This window comes from Lepidothrix coronata, unplaced genomic scaffold (genome assembly GCF_001604755.1).
Source record: "Lepidothrix coronata isolate B3197 unplaced genomic scaffold, Lepidothrix_coronata-1.0 Scaffold15, whole genome shotgun sequence".
Taxonomy (NCBI): domain Eukaryota; kingdom Metazoa; phylum Chordata; class Aves; order Passeriformes; family Pipridae; genus Lepidothrix; species Lepidothrix coronata.
In genome coordinates, this window is record NW_016690195.1 from 1345428 (window position 1) to 1367704 (window position 22277).

The 22277-nt window shown below is 34.8% G+C and overlaps 1 protein-coding gene across 5 annotated transcripts in view; it reads left to right on the plus strand.

The window, feature by feature from the left end:
* VPS13B (vacuolar protein sorting 13 homolog B) overlaps positions 1–22277 on the plus strand; it is a 429201-nt gene that overhangs the window by 36330 nt on the left and 370594 nt on the right. For 4 of the 5 annotated variants that reach the window (XM_017806398.1, XM_017806401.1, XM_017806402.1 and 1 more), the window contains exons 4-10: positions 7309–7432; positions 10922–11089; positions 12567–12748; positions 16233–16407; positions 18554–18816; positions 21369–21464; positions 21801–21923. In XM_017806398.1, coding sequence (XP_017661887.1) covers positions 7309–7432; positions 10922–11089; positions 12567–12748; positions 16233–16407; positions 18554–18816; positions 21369–21464; positions 21801–21923 — 1131 coding nt within the window. The remainder of the gene's footprint in view (positions 1–7308; positions 7433–10921; positions 11090–12566; positions 12749–16232; positions 16408–18553; positions 18817–21368; positions 21465–21800; positions 21924–22277) is intronic. The other variant, XM_017806400.1, reaches the window with a different exon arrangement.

Here is a 22277-nt window from a genome sequence, read left to right on the forward strand (position 1 = left end):
GTTTAAAAATTTTTTTCTGGTGGGTTTTTTTGAAAACACCTTTTTTTAATTTTTGGGGTTTTTTTTTTTTCCCCCCCTTTTTTTTTTTTTTTTTTTTTGGCTTCAAGAGCTCTTATCATAGATCAGGACTTCACTATGTTTGGTTTTAACACGGAATAATGTTAAAGAATTACCATGTCCCCACCCATATCCCCCCTACTAAAGCACTGCCCAAGCTTCCTGTAACATGAGAAAGAATGACATCTTGAAAAAGCTTATCCTAGGAGAAATTGCAGAAAAGCCATTTTGAAATGTTTATTTCTATTAAAAAGCACTTACATCGTGGTAGGTGGCCTCATAATTTTTTAAAACCACAATAAATGTATCAGACTTTACTAGATGATCAGTTAACAGTTTATAACTGTCTTTCCACAATAGAAGGAAGATATTTGTACAATTCCCCTCAAAAAGACTTGCAAAGTCATTTTATTTGTTAATCTGTCTCAGGTGTTGAGAAATTTGGGTATATTTCTGAGAATCATTTAGTGAGAACAGCCTGTTTTATTTATCTTTGGCTCTATGACCTTATCACCATAGGCTTTCAGACTCTTGATAGCTCCCTTTCTTGTAAACAGAGGAATATTCCTTTCAAATACCTTGCATAATCAGCTAATCAAAACAGTAGCAACATCCCAGGGAGATGCTGTTGCCCAGCAATCAATAGGCCAATGGCACACGTGTTGCCATATCAGTGCAACAGATTTCCTGCAAAGCTTATTGGCTTATCTTTGGGACTGCTGTGGCAGCTTTTTAGTCTGTCCACAGCTTTCATGTGGATTTTTAACTCGTACCTGTATTTCAGAGCATGGTGTGCTATGCTAACGTAGAATTAACAAAACATGGCTTATTAGAACACTGGGAGGTGGATGTAACCTCCTAATCTAATGCAAGTATCTTCAGTGTGTCTTGTAGGTCATCACTGCTAGTTGTTTCTTTTAATTTAACATCAGCTGAGATCATATACAACAAGAGGCAAATGGAGGCTAACACCTTGTTAACTTATTTCTTGATTGCTCCAGCTTGTCTGTTATGCTTAACCAACCTTAACCCTTGTTTATTTGCCCCACCCTCTGCACCTCTGCCCCAAAATTCCTTCGTATTTCTTCTTTGTGGTCTGGTACATAATATTAATTAATATTTTTATTAATATGAATTCATTTAATAAATTATTAAATAAATTAAAAAAATTTGACATCTTTCTACATGAAATAGTACTGAAAAAAATTTTAACAGGAAAAAAAACCTTCCATCATGTTCGCATCTGCCATAAAGACAGCATTTAATCTCTGAACACTCAGTCTGAGGTATATGATTTGCCAGTTTGAAAAGATTTAAAATTGAGTTTTGTAACAGTGAAAAAAAATGAACAGTCCTGAAAAGACTTCTGAAGGTACAAGAAGTGTGTGTGTAGGACCTATAGATATAATTTCTATATATAATACAAAACTCCTTAATTATTCTACAAAATTGTAATACAGCCTGATTTGGCTAAGTCATCTTCAATATATTATACTGTCACAGTTTTTAAATATACATATATTTACATAATTTTTATGTGCATTACACTATTAAATCACACCTTACAAAAGATGTCACATTTTGGTCATTGGATTTTCTCTGTTTCAATGTTGTTATGCTTCTAGTTTTTTGTTCATTAGAAAAAATAATAAAATTAATTTTCTGTTTCTGTACAAATTCCTAAGTAACACTTAACCTGTGCTAGCCAGCAGCGGTGTTGTTGTGAGGTTAGAAGTGTAATATGAATCAATTTGTCTATTTATGTATAATGCATATTGGCAATTTTATAGCAGTGGAAAAGAATCAGATATCTTTCTGAAAACAAGCTCTTGATAGTGCTTACCATTTCAGTGAAACTTGTGTATTTTAAAGGTATTATTTTTAAAAACTTGCTGCAGGGCTTAGCCAGCAAAGTGCTGAATAGCTCCAAAGACTGAGACTCTACCATCTCTCTGGGCAATACTGGATACCCCTCCCAATGAAAAAGTGCTTTCCCTGCTTGGAGTTGCATGTGTTTCAGATTTGTTGGGGTGTACCATGAAAAGATGAGTGACAACAGACTTCATCTGGCTCCCTCTTCCCAGTACCCTCTCAGTAGGTAGCTGTGGACAGCAGTAGGATCTCCCTTCTCCAGGCTGAGCAACCCTAATTTATCTCAATCTCTCCTGAGGGAGAGTACAAGAGGGTACTCCTGTGCCCTAACCACCTTGGTGGTCCTGCATTGGATTTGCTTCTGATATGTCTTGGAGAGCCCTAGACTGGGTGCAGTATTCCATACGATGTCTCACAAGGAGCTAAGAGAGGAGAAGAGTTGTGCCCTTGGCTTCACCATTGCTAGTACAGCCCAGCACACAGCTGGCCTTTGCAGGAAGAGCACACTGCTGACCCACACAGCTTGCTGTCCCGTGGGACACTTGGATTGTTTTCTGCAAAGCTGCTTTCTAGCAGTTTGGCTCTTAGTCTGCATTTCCAGAGTACCATCATCCTGGGTGCCCCAGCACATAGTGTTTGAATCTGGACTTCACTGAGTTCCTGACAGCCCATTTCTTCAACCTCTGAAGGACCCTATCAATAGCAGCCCTGCCCACCAGTGCATTGGTTCCTCCCCCTAGGCTGGTAATATCCACAGCCTTGCTGAGGGTGTGCTCTATCCCATCTTCCAGGTCTTTAATATGGGTGTTGAACACCATGGACATGGTACTAATCCCTGAAGGATGCCACAAGTAACAAGCCATCAGCTGGATTTTGGAGCCCTGATAACAACCATTTGAGCCCAGTGGTCCAGCCACTTTCTCACTGAACTTATCTCCCACTATCCAGTTGATACCTCACCAATCTGCAAACAAGGTCTGTGCAGGACACTGTGTCAAAGCCCTTCCTAAAATTAACACATTCTGAATATGACTTTTAATCTTGCCACCAGCGGAGAACTGTGCCATATAAGCAGAGTGGAAAATGAGTTCTCTTCCAATTTTTGCATCTTGTAGTTTAAGATATGCTTTACAGAAAGAGAAGTAGCTGTCTTTTACTGACTTTAAAAGGATATTAAGCTTATTCTTTCAGAAATGATAAAGGATCAGAAAAAGCAAATTTTGTAGAGGAAGAGAAAAAATGGGGATGGAGAGCTCTGCAAGTTCTTGCAGTAGGTAAATTAGTATCAGTTTGGGTTTTAAATTCTTAATTCATAATATTCATTGTTTTTAGACATTTTTTTGGGTGGCTTTTAAAGAACTCAGTTTTCTTTATCTCTAACTTGATTTGATGAAAGCAGAGGGACAATATTTGTATAAATAGCTAAGCGATCTCCAAGAGAAAACATTGTTTTCCCATAAAGCATGATTATGAGGCATTTTGGAGTTCTTGCACATTGAATAAGATTTGTGTGTTTTAAAAAGAGTGTTTGGAAAACAGAATAGTGAATGAAGATTATAAACACTTACTAGGAAGGATCATAATAAATGTCATCTGTTATGTGTTCAGGTGTGGTCAATTGTAATCTGCTCTAAACCTTGCAGTAATTTTATATTGCAGTAGAAAATTGATAGAGGAATTTGCATGCAACTTGACTAGCCTAGGTGTCTTTAGGATGTTATTTATGACTTTCATAGTTTTGGAAGTAATTATAGTGCTCTGTAAAAACATTACAGCTGAGTACCTGATCTGACACATTTGTCAAAAGCAAAAATGGAGCCTGGTTTTGCAAAATTGTTTTTGTCATATTTGCATAACAGCACCCAAAACCAGGCCCTCATGTTTGAATGTAAGTGTTCTAGGCTTTGCTTATGATACAAGCTAGTGGGAAAAGATATTTTTGTAAATGAGTTATCTTGTTTAAAAATCATCTCTCTAGATATATTATTAGTATTTTTAGTTTTCTACTGTTGTGACTGTTGTTTGGAATCGCTCTCATTAATGCTAAAATGAATGGGCATTTATCAAATCTCATACCATAACTATAGTTATGACCACTTTCAGAATGTAACTCCCTTCCCTCCACCAGTATGATTTTGACTTCAACATTTAAATGTTTGTCACCTGGTGTAAGGTGGATTTATGGGAGCGCAGTAGTTTTAGTGCCTTTTGGCTGGGTGTTTCTGATGACATCACTATGATCTAGACACAGCGTGTGACTCTAGTTGGTTCCAGTGTTAAATAGTTTCATAATTATGCTAGTTTTGGCAGTTTCCTTGGAACTTTCCCCATCTCTTTAATGAACATGTTTTACTTCTGGGCTTATGAGGCAGCCACATGTTTGAGAAATTAATAGCGTGCTCTTAAAGTTAACATTGAGCAGAGGCATGCAGATACAGAAAGCTTTTGGATATATGTGTACTTAGGAATGTAGTTTTTATAAGTTCATGGCCATTCTTATCATCTTCCAGTAATTGAAGAATATATTTGACTTACAAAGTATCAGTAACTGTTGCAAAAAATGGTGTGTGTTCAAGCTCAAAAAACCCAAAAACAACCCATGCAGCTCTAAAATATTTTTGATAATTGCGTAATGTAAAGAAATGAATGGATGTAATCTCAGATATAAAAAAACACCCTTTTTTCAAATGTTAGGTTGAATTCTTCTTAAACGTAGGTATACTCTGTTACTTCATATGGATTAAGTCACATAGGTATATTTCTGAGATAAATTTGTTTTGTATTTTGACACCATCTTGGAACATGTACATTTTTGCTTTTGTTTAGGTCCAACTTGCTGTAAATGATTTCCATCCATTTTCCATCACAACAGACTTGTAGCTCAGGGAAATATAAAAAGCTTATTGTATTTAATGAATTTATAGGTTGAGATTTGAGACTTTCTTTCAAAATTAACTCTATTTGAGTGTTCTCTGCCCCTTTCCTTTAAAAAAACCAACCCACCCCCAATGTGCTGGTATTTATTCCTAGCTTTCTGAGTGGTAAAAACTTAAACCGCTCTTACTTAATCTTTGTCCTTAATACTCAAAAATATTGCATAGATTTTACGTGAAGTTTTGAGAAGATGCATCAAACATAGTAGTAGCAGTACATAGATGGAAAAGTTAAACTTAAATGTAATCAGGTTTGATACAGTTAATGTTTGAAAAAAAGAATGCCTTCCTCATCTCCTTGCCCCCCCTTTTCTTTTTCTTGTAGTTGACAAAAATATTAAAAGTCAAGCGTAATGTGATCCTATCCGATCAGGTCATTAAATTGTCGCAGCACAACAATATGTATAATCCAGGAGTGAGCTCAGGAAAGAAGGAAATGTGCAAATTGAGGTGTTTGGTCACTCTGACATGTTGGGATTTCTGCAAGTTTAAGCCATAAGTATGGTGACTCATCTGAAAAAATATTTTCACATCATATGCAAACTGGTTTCCAAGAAAGAGTATAGTTAAAAGTTATTTAAAAAATTTTAGCTTAAAAGTATGTGATCTATGTTTTCTCAGTAAACTGGAGAGGAAGGTGGATTGAGCTTCACTAATTACAAAATATACATGTTGATGAAGAGGCTTCCATCATCCTGGGCTTAAAGCAAGAGCTTCGAGTTTTCATTAGGTCAGGTATGCCATGAAGAGAGAGGTGGCTTTCTTGTGAAATAGCGCCATAGTTTGAAGTTTTGAGGGAGTCTTCAGGAGACTCTCATTCCCTGGTTAAAATTACCAGAAGTTCATCAGAGAGGAGAAAACAACAAAACAAATTCCCTATAAACAGAGTGGATGCTAAATGCTCATTTAGATTTTTTTATGCGTTGGAATGAAACAGTCCTGTATGACTTCAATGGCCAAATAACCATAAATTAAAAAACATCAAACAGCTTGTTTCAATTCTATATTTATTAATAACTGGAAAATCTCAAATTCTTTATGGTAGCTCATCCTTCTTTTAGAAACTGTCATCTACCCTTCTAATATGTGAATGTCTGTCTTACGTAATTGCTCCAAATAAATGCAAGCTTCTATCTTCATCTTATTTTTTTCTGAGACTAAGATTGTATTGCTCTTTTTTCTTTTTCTTAGTGAAATGGTATTTCCACTTTATCAGAGAATTTCTGTGTTTTGTTGTTCTAAATACGGAGTGGAAGGGAAAAAAAAAATCTCTTCAGTTACTTTTGAAGTTGTAGACTTGTGTTTAAAATGTATCATTACATGTAACTTAATTTTATTTTTTCTTTTTTTTTTTTAAATGAAAAAAAACCCCTAAATCAAAAAGCAAGTACTGTGAAGATTCCACTTTGTAATTTCTCTGAGATTATTAAAAATACCAGGCAGCATGCAGGGAAACACATGATCTGTCCTGTACAAAAACTCAACGCAGTTTAATCTGTTTGCTTTTCTATATTTAGAGGACTTAGGAATATTACGGCTTAGTACTGTGGTACTTGACATTTGTTCCCCAAACCATCTTTTTGTGAACACATTGTGTGAGTTGAGTAGTGCCATGACCCAGAAGGCATTTTGCATTGCAAAAGACTTCATCTATCAAATAAGTAATTTGGCTTGGGTCAAAAGTTGTGTTTGCATCCTCTTTAGCCCGTTCTTTTAATACATTTACAAGAATATTTGTATTACCTCTCTTGGCTTTCTTGCACTTGAGCCCTGTAGTTAAACTGTCATTCTGGAATGTAATGGGAATACTAGTGGTGTATTTAAAATCCTTGATTCAGCTAATTAAGATTTTCCTGTGTCTGTGAATTTAATCTTGTAAGGCTTATATCACATTCTCTAATTATGAACCATGTTTCTGCTTTTGAATTCCTGAACTAGAATAAAGTATATAAAAGCTCAAGATGAGCAGGTGCCCTCAGCTCATATATCTTTCCTGGGGTCATGTTTTACTATTATAGAAGTCTACAAAAATGTTTTGCCTTATGAATCAGCTTCACTTAGTGGTATTAGGAAGGACATGACTGACATCTTAGAACCATCTGAGGTGGTTTCATGAGTAGGCATGTAAGCTCAGACAATTAAGTAGTTTCTCATATTTGTTTCAGTAGTCTGCAAGGCTCAGTCTCTGTTTGAAGGAATGTTTCAGCAGAAATGCAGCAAGATGAAATGTGTTCATTGACTGGTTTCTTTTTTAAACAAAAGTTAGTGAAGGTATTAATTATGAACATTTTTTTATGTTGTCCAGCTAATTTTGTATTAATTTCTGTATTACAGGGTTGAATTGATGGAAAAACAGTAACAGAAGTTCCTGAATCTTGACCAAGTTGTTTTCCTCACATTTATTTTCTTTCTGTTTGGTTGACACAGCTGCTTTCTTTTCCTCTAGCAGGAAGACCACGAAAGCTGTGGTTCCAGTTCAACAAATCGCAGTACCACGGAAAGCATGAAATCAGCAGTAAAACCACGACGAGTTCAGCAGTCTGCTTCTCCTGACCCTGATTTGCCTCCAGGTAATCCATAATTTCAGAAGCTGGTTTGTATTTGAGTTGTAGAAAATACCTGAAGTTCATTCAGATGTCTGCAGTGTTTAAGTTAGATTATTATATTTTTGTCTGCCTATAAATCACATAAAGGTCAGTGAAGTACTTGTATGTTAGAAAATAGAACAACCACAAAATCACAATAAAATATGGTTTAATGCTGATAACCTTTCTTTCCATTTTATCAAATTCTTAAATTTCCAAAACTCATTTATAGTGCAAGGTGGCACCATAAAATGGCTTGAGTTGGAAGGGATCTTAAAGATCATCTAGTTCCAACTCCCCTGCCATGAGCAGGGGCACCTTCCACTAAACCAGGTTGCTCAAAGCCCCATCCAACCTGACCTTGAACAAAACTGCTGTGGGCAACCTGTTTCAGTGCCTCACCACACTCATAGTAAAGAGTTTCTTCCTAATATCTGATCTAAACCTGCCCCCTTTCAGTTTAAACCATTACCCCTTGTCCTGTCAGTATATGGACTTGTCAAAAGTCCCTCTCCAGCTCTTGTAGACTCCCTTTATGTACTGGAAGGCTGCTTTAAGGTCTCCCTGGACCCTTCTCTTTCCCAGGCTGAACAACCCAAACTCTATCAACCTGTTTTATTCATGTTTTTTATTGAGTCTTGTATCTACTGGTAGAAATTTTCACCATTTTTTTTTCCCATTTGTGGAATTTGGATGTTGAACTTTGAGATATTTTATGATATAAAAATGTCTAAGGAATTATGTCTCTGATTTCTGTTGCCTCTGCCTTTGGATATGAGCTGTTGTTCTGTGCAGAAAAATGAAATTGGAGACTACTAGAATGAATTGCATTTTGCCTTCTTGGGGCATGTAATTTTAGATGAGTAAAAGACATGACATGACAGTTTTGTGTTAGGCTTTTTTGCTGTCTTTTGTTACCAGAAAATTTATGCTTGACTTGAATCAAAAGACAACATTGAAATTTAGTGTGTAGAATATTGTATACTACAGGGTATCATCTTGCTTTGGGATGGGTACTTGAGGAGACAGATCTGGAGGCTCTTTTAGGGCTTTGAGATGCAATAAACTCCAGTGGCTTGGAATTGCAGGACGCCATTTCCTACCATGGACAGCGCTTCAGCTCTGGCTGCTCCTTGGCATTTGGTTCTTTGGGTCACACCTGCAAACCACAGAAGTCAAAGGCTTGCAAAAAATTCAATGATTATATTGCCTCCAGTGACATTTTTAGGATTTTTGTACATTAATTCCCATCTGGCAAAGTTCTCTAAGTACAGTTGGCTTTGGTTTTGTGTGGACAAATAACACTGTTTAGTACAGAGCTTATGTGGTGAAAACTCCTAAGCTTCAATGTGCACATCCTGCATTTTAGTAAGATTTTGAGCCCTTTAGTTCTACAGTATTCTCAGAGATGAAGCTAGGCAGAGTTTAGCTAAAAATGTAGCTTTGGTAACAATAGACCACTGCTAAACTTAAGTTATTTAGAAGTGACCAGTCTGATAATATCAACTCTCTGACTATAGAGCTACAATGTTTTTAGAATGTTGGATCTGAAACTGCATTTCTAGCTCTTAGTGCACAGTGCAGCCTCCTGGGTTCTGGATAATTTGGAAAAAACATACTTGTGGATTTCCTATGACGCTTCAGAAAAGAATTTAGCTGTACAAATTTTCTGGTGTTTTTAGTCACTTACTGTAGAAAACCTTTATTTTAGTGCAAAGTTGCTCATAATCGTATTTTTAAAAATTACAGGAGTAACAAACAACCTCTACTTACATTTTTCCCACTTGTATTTAAAACAAAGCCCTTAAAAAAAAAAAACAACAAACCAAACCCAAAAAAACCCAAACCCAACAAACTCTTTATTATACATGAGCTTGCTGATGTTTTTATTAAATTTTTTTGAATAGGAAGGATTGCAATTTCTTAAAAGATTGGAAGGTATTCAAGAATTTGCCTTTTTTCTTTCTGTGATGCTGGGTTTGTAGTGCTTTTGTCATCCCCATCAGGAAAATGTATATTAGATTGACTTTGAAAGACCTTTGAAAGCAAGAAAGTTGAAAAAACTTTGGGCCCATGGAGTGATAACTTCACTTTCTTCAATGAAATTAGTAGCTTGCTTTAAAATCATAATTAAATACCTGGTTATAATTTTATAGTTGGTAGTTAAATAGTCTGCAAAATATTTCTATGGTGAAATTAAGAAAAGGAACTAAATGCTTTGCGCTGGCTTCTACTTACATACAGGTCAGTTTACATCACTCTAGTGATGAATATGGGTCTCTTATGCCTCTTAATTATTGAAATAATACATCTGGTTTTCTGAATTCATATAACTTGAAAACATTATCATATACTCTGAGGTGAAAAGTAATATTTGAGTGTGAAAACAATGAATAACTACAAAAAGCAGAGTAGAATGAAAGTAGCAACTTCAGTCTTTTCCTACTTACCTCACAATATTTTGATGTTCAATTTAGTTTTTTATTTGAGTTAAAATTGTTGATACAAATGAGTCGTATTTAATGCAAGTTTCAGAAGACTACCCTTGAAGCCTGTGGGATTTAAGCCTGTATAATTAACTGGCTTTTTTCGGCATAGTTACCAAACTATAACTCTGTAGCGTGTATTAAATGTATTTTAGATGCAGGTAATGTTATAAACATAGAAATTTTAAGGCTCACTTTTTTCCAGCGCAAATTAGTTATCTCCATACTTAGATTCAGTATACATAAAAGACAAAAATATGGGTAGCATTTATTTCTTTATGATGTTGGTAAAATATGAGTGTATACCACATGCTGTGAATTCCCAGATGAGATTGTTTTTCCAATCACATTATGTTTGAAAAAATGTAAATGGCTTTGTTCCCAAGAGCTTCAGTGCAGGTGCTTACTAGTGGCGTTGTTGACAGAAATTGGTTTTGATATACCTCGCAGGGGTGTTACTGAACAAGATGTGGATGTATCAGCTTTTAGAAGGGGAAAAAGTAGTAGACATATTAATATTTAGGCAACTTGTAAAAAACTGTGAGGGAGCAGATAGACATAACATGAAAAGTAATGTAGCAACTGGTGTTCACTTTTCCAAACCTATTTCTAAATATCTTTCAAGTAAAAAAGTAATTGCTGTTACAATTCTTTGTCTACAATAATCCATAGTGTTCTATTTTCTTAATCAGTTTGGAAGTTAATTAGTCTCTTATGCTCTATTGTATTCACAGTATTTACAACTTTTTTATACTGTCTTGCATTTCTAGGATGCTGGTTGACTTAACAGCTGCACAGAATGTTAAAGAGTTTTAAGTTGTGTGATTTTTTTGATAAATAAAAGACTTAGTTTGTATAAATTTTGACTTTTAAAATAAAAGAGTGCAAGTTGAAAATAATGAATATATGGAAATAATTGAATTTATTACTAAATGACTTTGGTATCATATCTGCCTCATCACTCCCAATATTTTGCTTTATTTTGTAGGTTATGTTCAGAGTTTGATTAGGCGTGTTGTAAACAATGTCAACATCGTGATCAACAATCTCATATTAAAGTATGTGGAGGATGATATTGTTCTCTCAGTCAATATCACTTCTGCAGAATGCTATACAGTGGATGAGTTTTGGGATCGAGCATTTATGGACATTTCTGGTGAGCAGATAGTTTTTGATTATATGTATCACTGTGGAGGCATTCTTAAATTCATACAGAAATTTGCAAGTCTCATAAAAACAGCTCTTTATATCAGAAGTAAAATAATTTCTGCCTGTTTTCATTTTTAATCAGTTTTTCCCTGGTCCTTACCTTGATTCTGAAAAGCCAATTATGCTAATATAGATTGATTCTTAATGCATACTTGTTAATAATAATAATAATGGCCAGTCTTCGCGAGCGAAGATTTGGGAAAGGTCATTAACCCTTCGAGCCTGCGCAGTGGATTTTTTAGGTGAGACCCAGCGTGCGCTGAACTGAGCCCACCCTTTAATCCTGGGGTTCATCTGCTGGGGCCGAGCAAGCTTGGACAGTGGCAGTGAGGTCCCCAGGACGTAGGTTTTTGTTTAGAGTGACCTTCTCTTAGATGGATTGCCTCACAGGGCTGATGAGCTCCATCTGCCCGGGGGGCTGGGAATCGAACCCGGGTCACAGCAGTGAGAGTGCTGCACCCTAACCACTAGACCACCAGAGGCCCCACTAATGCATACTTGTAGGATCACACATAATTACATTAGACATATTGCAGTCCTCTGCTCATACTTGCCATCCTTTGAGGGTATTTCATTCTGTGCTTGCTACTGGTGGTGAGTGCACAGGCTAGCAGTTTCTATTTTTGTGAACGAGCAGTAGCATATTAAGACATTTCATTGCCCTTGTTTGTGATGATCTTAAAACTCTAAACTGGCTAGAGAGGCAGTGCGCTGCACTGTAGCGAGCACAACATACCAATTGCAAGACATGATACATTTTGCTTCATGTTTTCAGGGGTAAAAGGAAACAACTTCTGTTTTTTGTTTTGGTCTTCAGTATTTCAATGTTTCAGTCCTTGAATTGTCAGCATTTCCCTCTATGTTTAGCTACTCTTATTGACATTTGGTAGAAGTGGAATTGTAGTGAGAGTACTAAGATCACATAGAAGATTTTGAGGGGTAGACTGGGGAATTCAATTAATGTTTTCCTGGACATATTGGTTTTGGTCTGGCTAAAATAATTATAAATTAATATGACAAAATTACAAAATATGTTCCATGTTAAGATCACTGTAATAGCTCTCGTTTGTTTGGGAAGGTTCAAAAGAAAACTTTGGGGGAAAACATGCAAAGTTATTTCTGGGAGAATAACGAGAACGATATTTATTGCTCTTATGCTTCCACATGAAACAGTACTCTTATAGAAAGATCTAAGGTACGGCGAAGGGGTGAAAATTTTAATCGGGTGTAACTAATTTGTCCTCACTTCTTGCGTGTTCAGCAGAAAAAGTCTGTGACACATTAATCATATAAGCAAGTACTTTGCTGCTGATTTAAATAATGACCAAATAAGTATCTTGTATTGATTTCTTTTAGTTAAGAAGCTGTATGCACAATTTTTCTTATGCAATATATTTTTTTAACCTATACACTTCTTTTAAAAGCCACCGATCTGGTACTGAGAAAGATGATCAACTTTTCTGACTGCACAGTGTGTCTTGATAAGAGAAATGCTAGTGGTAAAATTGAATTTTACCAGGAACCTCTGCTGTACAAATGCTCCTTCAGAACTCGTCTGCATTTCACTTATGATAACCTCAACTCCAAAATGCCATCTATTATTAAAGTAGGTATCCAAAATAACATTTTTTGCTTCTCACTTGTGAGTTTTGAGATTTTTCAAAAGATACTTAGAAATTTTAAGTAGTATGAAAAGCTTATGCTGTTGGTTTTTGCTAAAGGAATTTTTAATTGTGTTTTGTTCATATGATGCAATTAGTTTATCTACAGTAACAGTATGTAAATAAGGAAGTTATGTTCTCTGATATTTCCTTGGACTTTAAAAAAAGCACAGTTGTAAGGTGCAGTCTGCAGGTAATCTGTTAAAGAAAAAAAGCCAGTTGTGTTCTCAAAGGTGTCTGCAATAAGATGGAAAGGATTTTTTGCCTCAAGTTATTGTTTCAAGTGTAGCGCAAACTCTGACGAACAAGAAGAAGCTCGGGTGTATTAACACTGTGCAGTGACCCACGTGAACTGGATTAGCGAGTCAAACAGCTCCTTGTGAGCGGGGGTGTGATGCTGTACAGACATCCGACACTAGGTGACATCTTTACGGTTCACAGTGCAGAAACAAAACGCTGAGTTGATGGGGAGACTAAGCTACCTCACACTCTTATTTTTTTTTTCTGCTCTGAATAGTCACAAATGTAAGGTTCATCTCTCCTTCTTCCCGCTCGCAAAGAATATCAATGGTGCCCACTTAATTAGCTGAGAAGTTTTTTTAAATTAGGAAAAATACAGTGTCAATAAAAATTAATCTCCGGATGTATGCACTGCAAAGTAGTAGATTTTGAGATCAGTTTTGATGGGCGTTTCTCAAGAATATAATTTAGAAGTGTCAGTCTTTTAGTTCATATGATTCAGGAAGTCCTACTGTGAATTTGAGGCTGGGAGTTAATCTTATCTGGTTTGCCAAATGCCCCTGTTTGTTCTGTGTGCTGTACATCTCTATGCCTTTGGTTACTTTGAGCAAATTTGAAGATTTGTAGATATGGTAATGACCAAATGAGTATTTATCCAGCTAAGAATAATCACAAAATGTTGCGTAGAATGCCTGGTGGTACACGTTTGCAGAAGCTTCCTTTTTTCATATGTGTATCTTGATTTATACAAAGACTGATTCTTCATACTGGAAAGAAAAACTTTTCTTTTATTTACTTTCTTCTTTATTCAGAGAAATGTGTAGCAACTTTGGAATTTTGCTTATTTGAGTTTTATAAATAAGTAGTTGTGTATTCAATGGACTTTTAACTATGTGCCTTAACTTTGGAATCTGTGTGAACTCCAGTGATAATAAGGAATCATTATATGATTATCCTATATGCTAAGTTTGCAGAGCAAAAGTTTATGGCCAAATTACAAGTTTCTGACAACCTGACAGCACACTTTAATGTAAATGCTGACAGTCTTCCATATACTTTGAAATTACAGAGTTGTAAAAATGATGATTGTTATTATTTTATTACTTACAGTTTTTTAGAGGATATTGGACTAAAATAAAACTCATACTACAATACACAGTGATGGTACTAATTTAATTAAATTTGTATTAAACTTTTTTGGTCATCTTTGTTGGCCATTTATTGCTTCTGCCCTTTTTTAAGGCATATGTCAGTTTGTTAAAAGATGTCTTAACTTTTTTTTTTACACTTTGATTTTGGTTTTGGCTATGTTGCAAATAGTTTAGTTAACACTTTTCTTTTTTCATTTGTTCTTTTTTTCTCTTCCTTTTTCTTCAATCTTTAAACATAAAATACTGTTTATTAAAATATTCAGAAATGTGCACAATTAAAATATTAGACATATGATGCTAGATTAATATTTAAGTGAAGTAATAATTGTTTATTATGATCCATAGAATAATGTCTAAAGATAATTATTTTTAAATCTTTATTCTGTTTTAATATTTCACTGCCATACCATTATGCAACAAATAGATCTACAAATCTGCTGACCCATGCAAATTTGGATTTGGTAACTTTTTGAATGGTTTTATGCATGGAGATTGTGCATTGTAGGTCATCAGGTTGCAGCATTTTAAAGAGACTCTTTAAAATATTTAGCTGATCAGTAGAAATAGCTGTGTTTTCTTACAGTTGAAGTAAAAGGAGCTGTTATCAGTAAATACAACAGCTTCATTAGTGGTATTAATTCAAGGATGCTTAAAGCTTTATAAAAGTGTCTGCTGGAAATGATATTACTGCAGCTTCAGTGTGTCTGAAGGGTGGGTTAGTGAAGGACAGTAGTTTGTTTCCCAGCTCAAGACAAAAGCCAGCAGCACTCAATCTTTCTTCAAATCTGTGAGGATCTTTATAATGAGATCTTTTATTCTATGTCTTGTTCACTTAGTAAAGGATGTGTGATTTTTCAGTCTTGAGAGAAAACTTTGTAGGTGCTAAAACATTTTTGTAATGCAGTATTTTGATTACTGTGTCCATTGCAATGTTGTGGCCAAACTAATCTTAATGACTTTTATTGGAGTTAGGACTTCTCAAAGGAGGATGGTTCTTAAATACTTGGGTATGTATTTGTATGCTTTTAAACTAGGAACACTAAGCTCCTATTTTGAGTTTTAGAATGCAAATAGTGTAAGTGGGTGAGAATGACAAAACACATGTAAAATGATTAGAGTTGAAAGCTTTTTTTCCTGCTGTTCTTGTAAAAACCATCACAAGATGAGGCAACTGTGAGACAGATGAGCTGATCTGCACTGGTGATGTCAGTCCTGCCTCCGTCTATTTGTAGCAGCGCTGACATTTGTCTGACCTGTCAGTCATCTAAGTCCACTCACTGTGTTGACAGAAAGCTAACTTGACAAGAAGAAATAAATAGTTTCCTGCCAGTTTTAGGAAGATGAGTGAATCAGATGAGGAGCAGCTGAGTTCCACTGACCATGTAAGAGCAGGATCATGATGGAAAGATAGTACCATACAAGACGTCATGGAGTGTAATGTAATTTCAATGAAGCTACTCTATAATTATCTCCATTGCCTACAATGCTATCTAGTGTTCCTGTTCTCGACTATGACATATGCCTTTTGTGACTTTAAAAAGGCTTCTGGCAAAATAATCCTTTTTACTTCTTCCAAACAGTTTCTTCCAGATAGTTATTTTTAACTTATCCTTCGTCTTGTTCTTCTGCACAGAAAAGGTTTGTGCACTTACAACAGTGTTTGGAGTGGGAAAGAATCAAAATGAAGGACCATGTATATTAAACCCAGTATATCTAGTGTTTCTTTAGCATGCAGAGATTTTTATGAAAAATGAAAATAAAAGTTCAATCAGATGCACTTAAGTCACTTATGTTTAAGAAACGTTTTCAGCAACAATTGTAAAAAAACCCAAATAAAGGTCTCCTGTGTGGCAACCTAAAGAGTGTATGTTTTTGTTGTTGTTGTTTGCACCTCTTTGCCTTGTGTTGTACTGCAGCTTTCGGTTTTGGAAATCAGAATGCCAATAACAAAACTATATGGAGTTGTATGGTTTAAAAGCCAATGTTACTGATCACAGAGCTTTGTTATTATTTGCTTTTGTTCTCTTTCATATTATAGATTCACACATTAGTTGAAAGTTTGAAACTTTCAATCTCTGATCAGCAGCTTCCTATGTTTATACGTATAATGCAGCTTGGGATTGCTCTGTATTATGGAGAAATAGGCAGCTTCAAAGATGGGGAAAGTGAAGATTTGATTTGCCACACTAAAGATATGTTGGGAAATATCACAGGTAAATACAACTTCTACTTTTTAAGAAGCAGTGTTAAAAACATGAATTTCTTTGCTTTTTGCAAATATAAATGCCCAAGTCTAGTCCTTATCAGGTATCTCTGTAGTTTGCAGTTTGTTAGAAGCAGTTCATTGTGCTGGGTAAGTATTTAGTACTCTTAACATTCTTTCATATAGGTTCCGTAAAGAGTTCTGGTGGTCCTGACTAAACTGAGGTTAAACAGGATCCAAAAAGACCATTTTGGGAGTTGTGACACAGTAGGGTACTTTGACTTTACCTGTCACTGTATCATGCAACAGAGCACCTGTCCATAGGCAAGTTCGAAACTGGGAGCAACCACATTTGTACTAAATAAGAGAAAAGCCAGAGTGTGTCATCTTTATTTGGAAATTGTTATTGACAATAGATATATCAGAACTTGTTCTAAACATCAAAGTACTGCTTTGCACTATGTTTTCAATAGTTCTGTCCATTTACATTGTCTGGTCTTGTTTGCTTTTTATTTTCATACAACATGTATTCCCTCTTCTACATGTTTCTTCATAATGATTATTGTGGTTTTAATTTAGTGATAGAAAATACGTATAGCTTCCTCCTTCTGTTTTCTAATCTCACAGCATATACATAGAGCAGGTAAACTAAAATGGTGCTGTCTTATTTTAATGACTTCCATGAAATTTATGGTCCAAACTCTTATCTGGCATCTTTTACTGTTGCCTCTGTGTGTGCTGGAGCAAGAGGTATGCTAAATGGTGGCTTAATTTTATGGCTATGTAGACTAAATGTTATGCATGACCCAGGTCCTACCCCTCCACCTTTTTTTTTTTTTTGTCAGACCTTCTGCCATTTCTTCTGTGCTTGCCAATAGCAGTCTACACTAGAGTCATCCTTCATATCAATTCTTTTTCCTTCTATATCTGACAGTTGTGCCTCTTGGCTTTTTCCAAGATTTTATGTGCACCTCTTCTGTATTTCCTGTGTTTCAAGATTTACATTTGGATTGAAATCTGATCTCTAAGACTGTTTTGTGAAGAGAGCAGGAAGGAAGATTGCACTGCCCTTGTGGGTGAAGGTGTCCTGGCCTCTAAGCATGTGCACAGAATTCTCACGAGTGTTTTTTTATTACACTTTCTTCCACTATGCAAGTATAAATAATTAGAGTAAAAGACTAAAGACTAATTAGACTAAAGATTGAAAGGTCTAAAATTTGTAAGAGTGGGATCTCTGAGTTTAACAAGAAGTAAATAGAAATAGAACATGCCTATTTCTGTTATCAGTTAAATGATACAATAAACATAATATTTTTCTCTAAAGGAACAGTACTGCATCCTGTACTACCTACAGTAATTCTGAAGTAGTTAATAGCCCTTGGGAGTCCCGTAAGAGTGGTGATGAAACCAGATAGAAGATATTTATGCTCTTAGTACATGCAGTATTACCCATCTGGATCATGAATCTTAGACTTGAATCCTTGGGGAAATCCTTGTTTTGTTCTGTATGCTATCTCTAATTTTTTTCTCAGAAGAATTAACATTTGGACTTTCGACTCAGAGATGGCATGCCAGCTTTTTTGAGCAGGTTAAACCTATATTTTTGAATACTTGAAAAGCTGAGTTAAACAAAGGAGGTTTTCAGCCTTAAATTTTGGATGTTAATTTTTGTGCTGTGTTTACATTTTTCTTATTATCACTGTTGCAATTGAAGTCCTTTTTTTTCATTTTAAAATTGGAAGCTATGAGATCGTAACATAGCATAATTTCTGTAAAGTTTAATTAATCTTTTTAATTTTTTTAAAATTAATTAAAGTAAGGTTTAATTTACAACTTTAGAAGGTCTTTAATGGAAGAGATCTTGAAAGCTTGTGGTATAAATGAAAAATTCTGGCCTCACTGCAAATATACTAAAACTACTGCAAAGATCCTTAATATCATTTGGAGGAAAATGTCAATGAAACAAACAAGTGTTTGGAGACTTATATTCAGTAATTTAAAATTTCTACTTGTTTTCTGTCATTATAAACCAAGTATCAGTGAATGCTATGTGTAATACTGTCCTGGATAAATTTCATATACTGAAAATTTGAACTTAATAAATAAATTTTCAAGCTTGGTTGCTCTGAAATTTAAATTGGTTTTTGTTTCAAAAGGTGCAGAAGATGAAACAAGCTCAATAATGCAATATCCGACACAGTATCAAGATCCTTATTTGCATCAAGATGATGACCAGCAACAAGGATGGGTATCTTGGGCTTGGTCTTTTGTCCCTGCCATTGTAAGTTATGATGATGAAGAGAACGATTCTAGTGGAATTGACGATGGAACAATGTTACATCAGCAGAAATCTCAGTCCCTAAAGGATCCTATTATTTCAGTTGGATTTTACTGTACGAAGGCAACAGTGACTTTTAAGGTAAGTATTTCTCTGTTTCATAAAGGATTCATTTGGCTTGTCGAGGAAGTGCATAAAGATTACCTGAGCGTTTGCATACAGTTTGATTGGAGATGGGAAATGGTACATTAATGAATAACATGGAAAGTGAATGTTGAATGTTCCTCTTCTGTCATACTCTACTCATAATTGCAATGTGAGCTGGTTTTGCCATTTCAGCCAACTTAAAAATCTTAAAGGGAAACAACTTGGATTAATATTCTTTGATGGGAGAAGAATCTTAAAGGCTTTCTATGAATGTTTATTGAAGTATTCTATCCATGTAATGTGTAATATTTCTTTATAAAAAAGCTTTAGCTTCATAGAGATTGTGAATTCGAGGAATTGTTTAGACTGTTCTTTTTTTAGACTACTGTGAGTAAAAGTATGATTTTAACTTGATAATGTTGAAATTATTTTCCATTTGTTGAAAATGTATTGAACAAACAAAGGATGAATAGTACATATACTTTGAGCTATATACTATGTATGTAGAGAAAAATTTAAGTATTTTTTTTGTAAACAAATTTCAAACTGGTTGCTGGCCTTCTCTCTATTCTTTTGTAAGCTTGCAGAAGGGAACATGGAGAGCCTGAATAAGATATTGAGATATACTGACAGAAATTAAAATTAAGGTTCTGAATTAACAAAATACTTTTAACATGTGCCAAACTATATGCAAGCAATTTTATGTGCATAACTACACAAAGTGGCTCTTGGCTTTACAACTAAACATGTATTAAATCAAGGCCAGAACTTTGCCACAGAGTAACTGAGGCTGATTTTTATGACTTTGAGCCTTTCAGATGAACTGCAATACTTCCGTAACTCTTGTACAACAGTTATGTGCCTGATTATACACCTAAAACCATCAGCAACTCCCTGAACCTTTATTGCCTGCGTGGCTTGTTATCTGTGCACAGGAGCGTTGTGAGGGGCTTTATGCTTAGTTTCTCTTAGCTATTTTTGTTTGGTGGCGTAGCAGGGCATTGAGCTGCTCGGCAACTGTCAGGAAGGCTGAGGCAAATGACTTTGGAAGCTGTAGGCATTCTGTGGGAAGGTTCATGTTTTAAGCCATCAGCCTCCTGGAAAATTCGGTTGCAAAATTTGAGGATATCAACAAACATTGTCATGTTCTTTTATGTCAATCTGCTTCAGTCTTCATTAAAAAAGGCTAAAAATAAATAATGGAGAATCTTCTCTTCCTGTGTTACTTATCATCCCTGGGACACTTAAACCCAAACAAACTACCAGGACTCAAATTTCTTGTTTTTCGTGGCTCAGCATCTTCTTTTGCACTTTGTCATACAATAGTAGTCTTATGCTCTTTCCTCATGTAAGAAAAGTCATTAAAAATAATATGAACTTATTTTTGAACATACTTTTCTGGGGGCTTTCCCAGTGCTTCATTGGCAAGTTCACGCATTTTATATTGGGAAGTGATTAAAAACTACTTAGAGTGTAACATCTTACATTCTATAAATTTTAAATGTGAAGTGATGTATGATATTAATATGGTGACAGTTAGGAGGGAAACAGAATTCATTGTTCTGCTTGCATGCAAAGAATGTATGGAATTAATTTGTGGTTCATACTTTGGTTAAAAAATAAGGTCAAGTTTCTACATTAGCATTATGAACAGTTGATATCATTCCAGCTAAAAATCATGCCAAATTAAATGTAGCTTTTTCTAATAATGGTGAAAATTATTCTTGTAATGTCTGAGTTCTTTTAATCAATTAATTGCTTTTCCTCTACTATAATTGCACACAGGTGAAGGGTGATCAGCAATTTTTTTCATCCAATTCTCTTGGACATTTGGATTGCAAAATTTTAATTTGAAACAACATCCATGTGTATCCACTCTTGAAAAAAATGAGAGCCTGTGGATGTTTTTATATAAAAATTAGAATTTGAACTATTTAAGCTGTTCAACATAAACTAAGTGTTTTTTCTGTCAAAATATAACATTATTTTGTACCTCTTTTCCTGTTTTTCTTAGCTGTAGGCTATGTGCTTTTATTAATCTGTGTTTTACCATTTTGAATTTTTATATTGAAATAATTCAAGAAATATAAATGCATGTTCCTCTTGGTTGCCATGACAAGAAACAAAAATGGGTATGGTTGTAACAGAAATATTTTTGTAATATTATCATGCTGTTTAATTATTTCTGGGAAGAAAAAATAACGTATTTATGTATTTTTACTGCAGTTTATGAGCTAATTTGTTATTATATTCATAATGCAGCTGTGTATTTCTTTCATCTTTTTACATAGTTTCTCTTTAGATAAGGAAACTAAAAATACTATAGTGGATTTTAGACATTCTGTCATGGCATGTTTCAACCAGAAGTTGCATATGAGAAGTTCCAGTATGGATAATGTGTTACAGCTGTTTAATTGCACCTGTTTCCTGCCTATTAATAAGTTTTGGCCCATAGTTTGTCTTCATCAATTCTGTATATTAATGACATTACTGCTGTTTAATACTAATATTGACTTTTATAATGTGTTTATCCTATTGTTTCATAGCTCACTGAAATGCAAGCTGAAAGTAGTTATTACAGCCCTCAGAAAGTAAAATCCAAAGAAGTTATATGCTGGGAACAAGAAGGAACAACAGTTGAGGTAATTTTCCTTTGACTGGGCTTTTTGATTTATCATAAGTAATGTAGCAAATACTTACCAATAAAATATTTTTTAATTATTTTGTTGCCGAGTTTTCATATTCTGTCATATTGGATGTGTTTGTTGCAATAATCACTTACATATAAATTCTCTATAATTTCTAGTGCTATGATGATGAAATACTAAAGTAATCTCTTCCTTTGAAGTGCCCTTGTGATTGCTATTTATTAAAGCTCTAAATATATAAACCTAAACATATTTTGGTTCACTTTTGTCCACATTTTTTATTTCTTGGGGAGTAGAAGTCTTAAAAATACCACTTTTTTTCCTCACTAGGTCCTTATGAAAGGTGAACTTTTCTTTGATTGCCAAATTGGTTTTGTTGGTTGCCAAGCTATGTGCCTTAAAGGAATTATGGGAATTAAAGATTTTGAAGAGAACATGAATAGGAGCAATGAAGTGAGTATGTTGAAATATGAGCTGACTTGCTCAATTAGCAGTCCTGTTATGCTTTATTGATTGCAAAAATTGAAAAGACTGCTGTTACAAATTGTGATTTAAGTTTTTGAATGTTACTGGTGTATACGACTCAATTCTATTCCTCAGAGTTGAAAAGACAAATATTTCAGAATGAGAAGAGGCAAAACAAGACTTTTTACTTTGACAATAGCCCATTATTGTCCATGTCTGCATACTTTGATTTTATATAACAAATACAAACAATTGAAAATCTTTGAAAGTGCTTAAATGAACAGAAGGTTGGAAGGGAACAAATGGGAACACTGTATACTGAAGATAGTAGAAGTGTGGTAC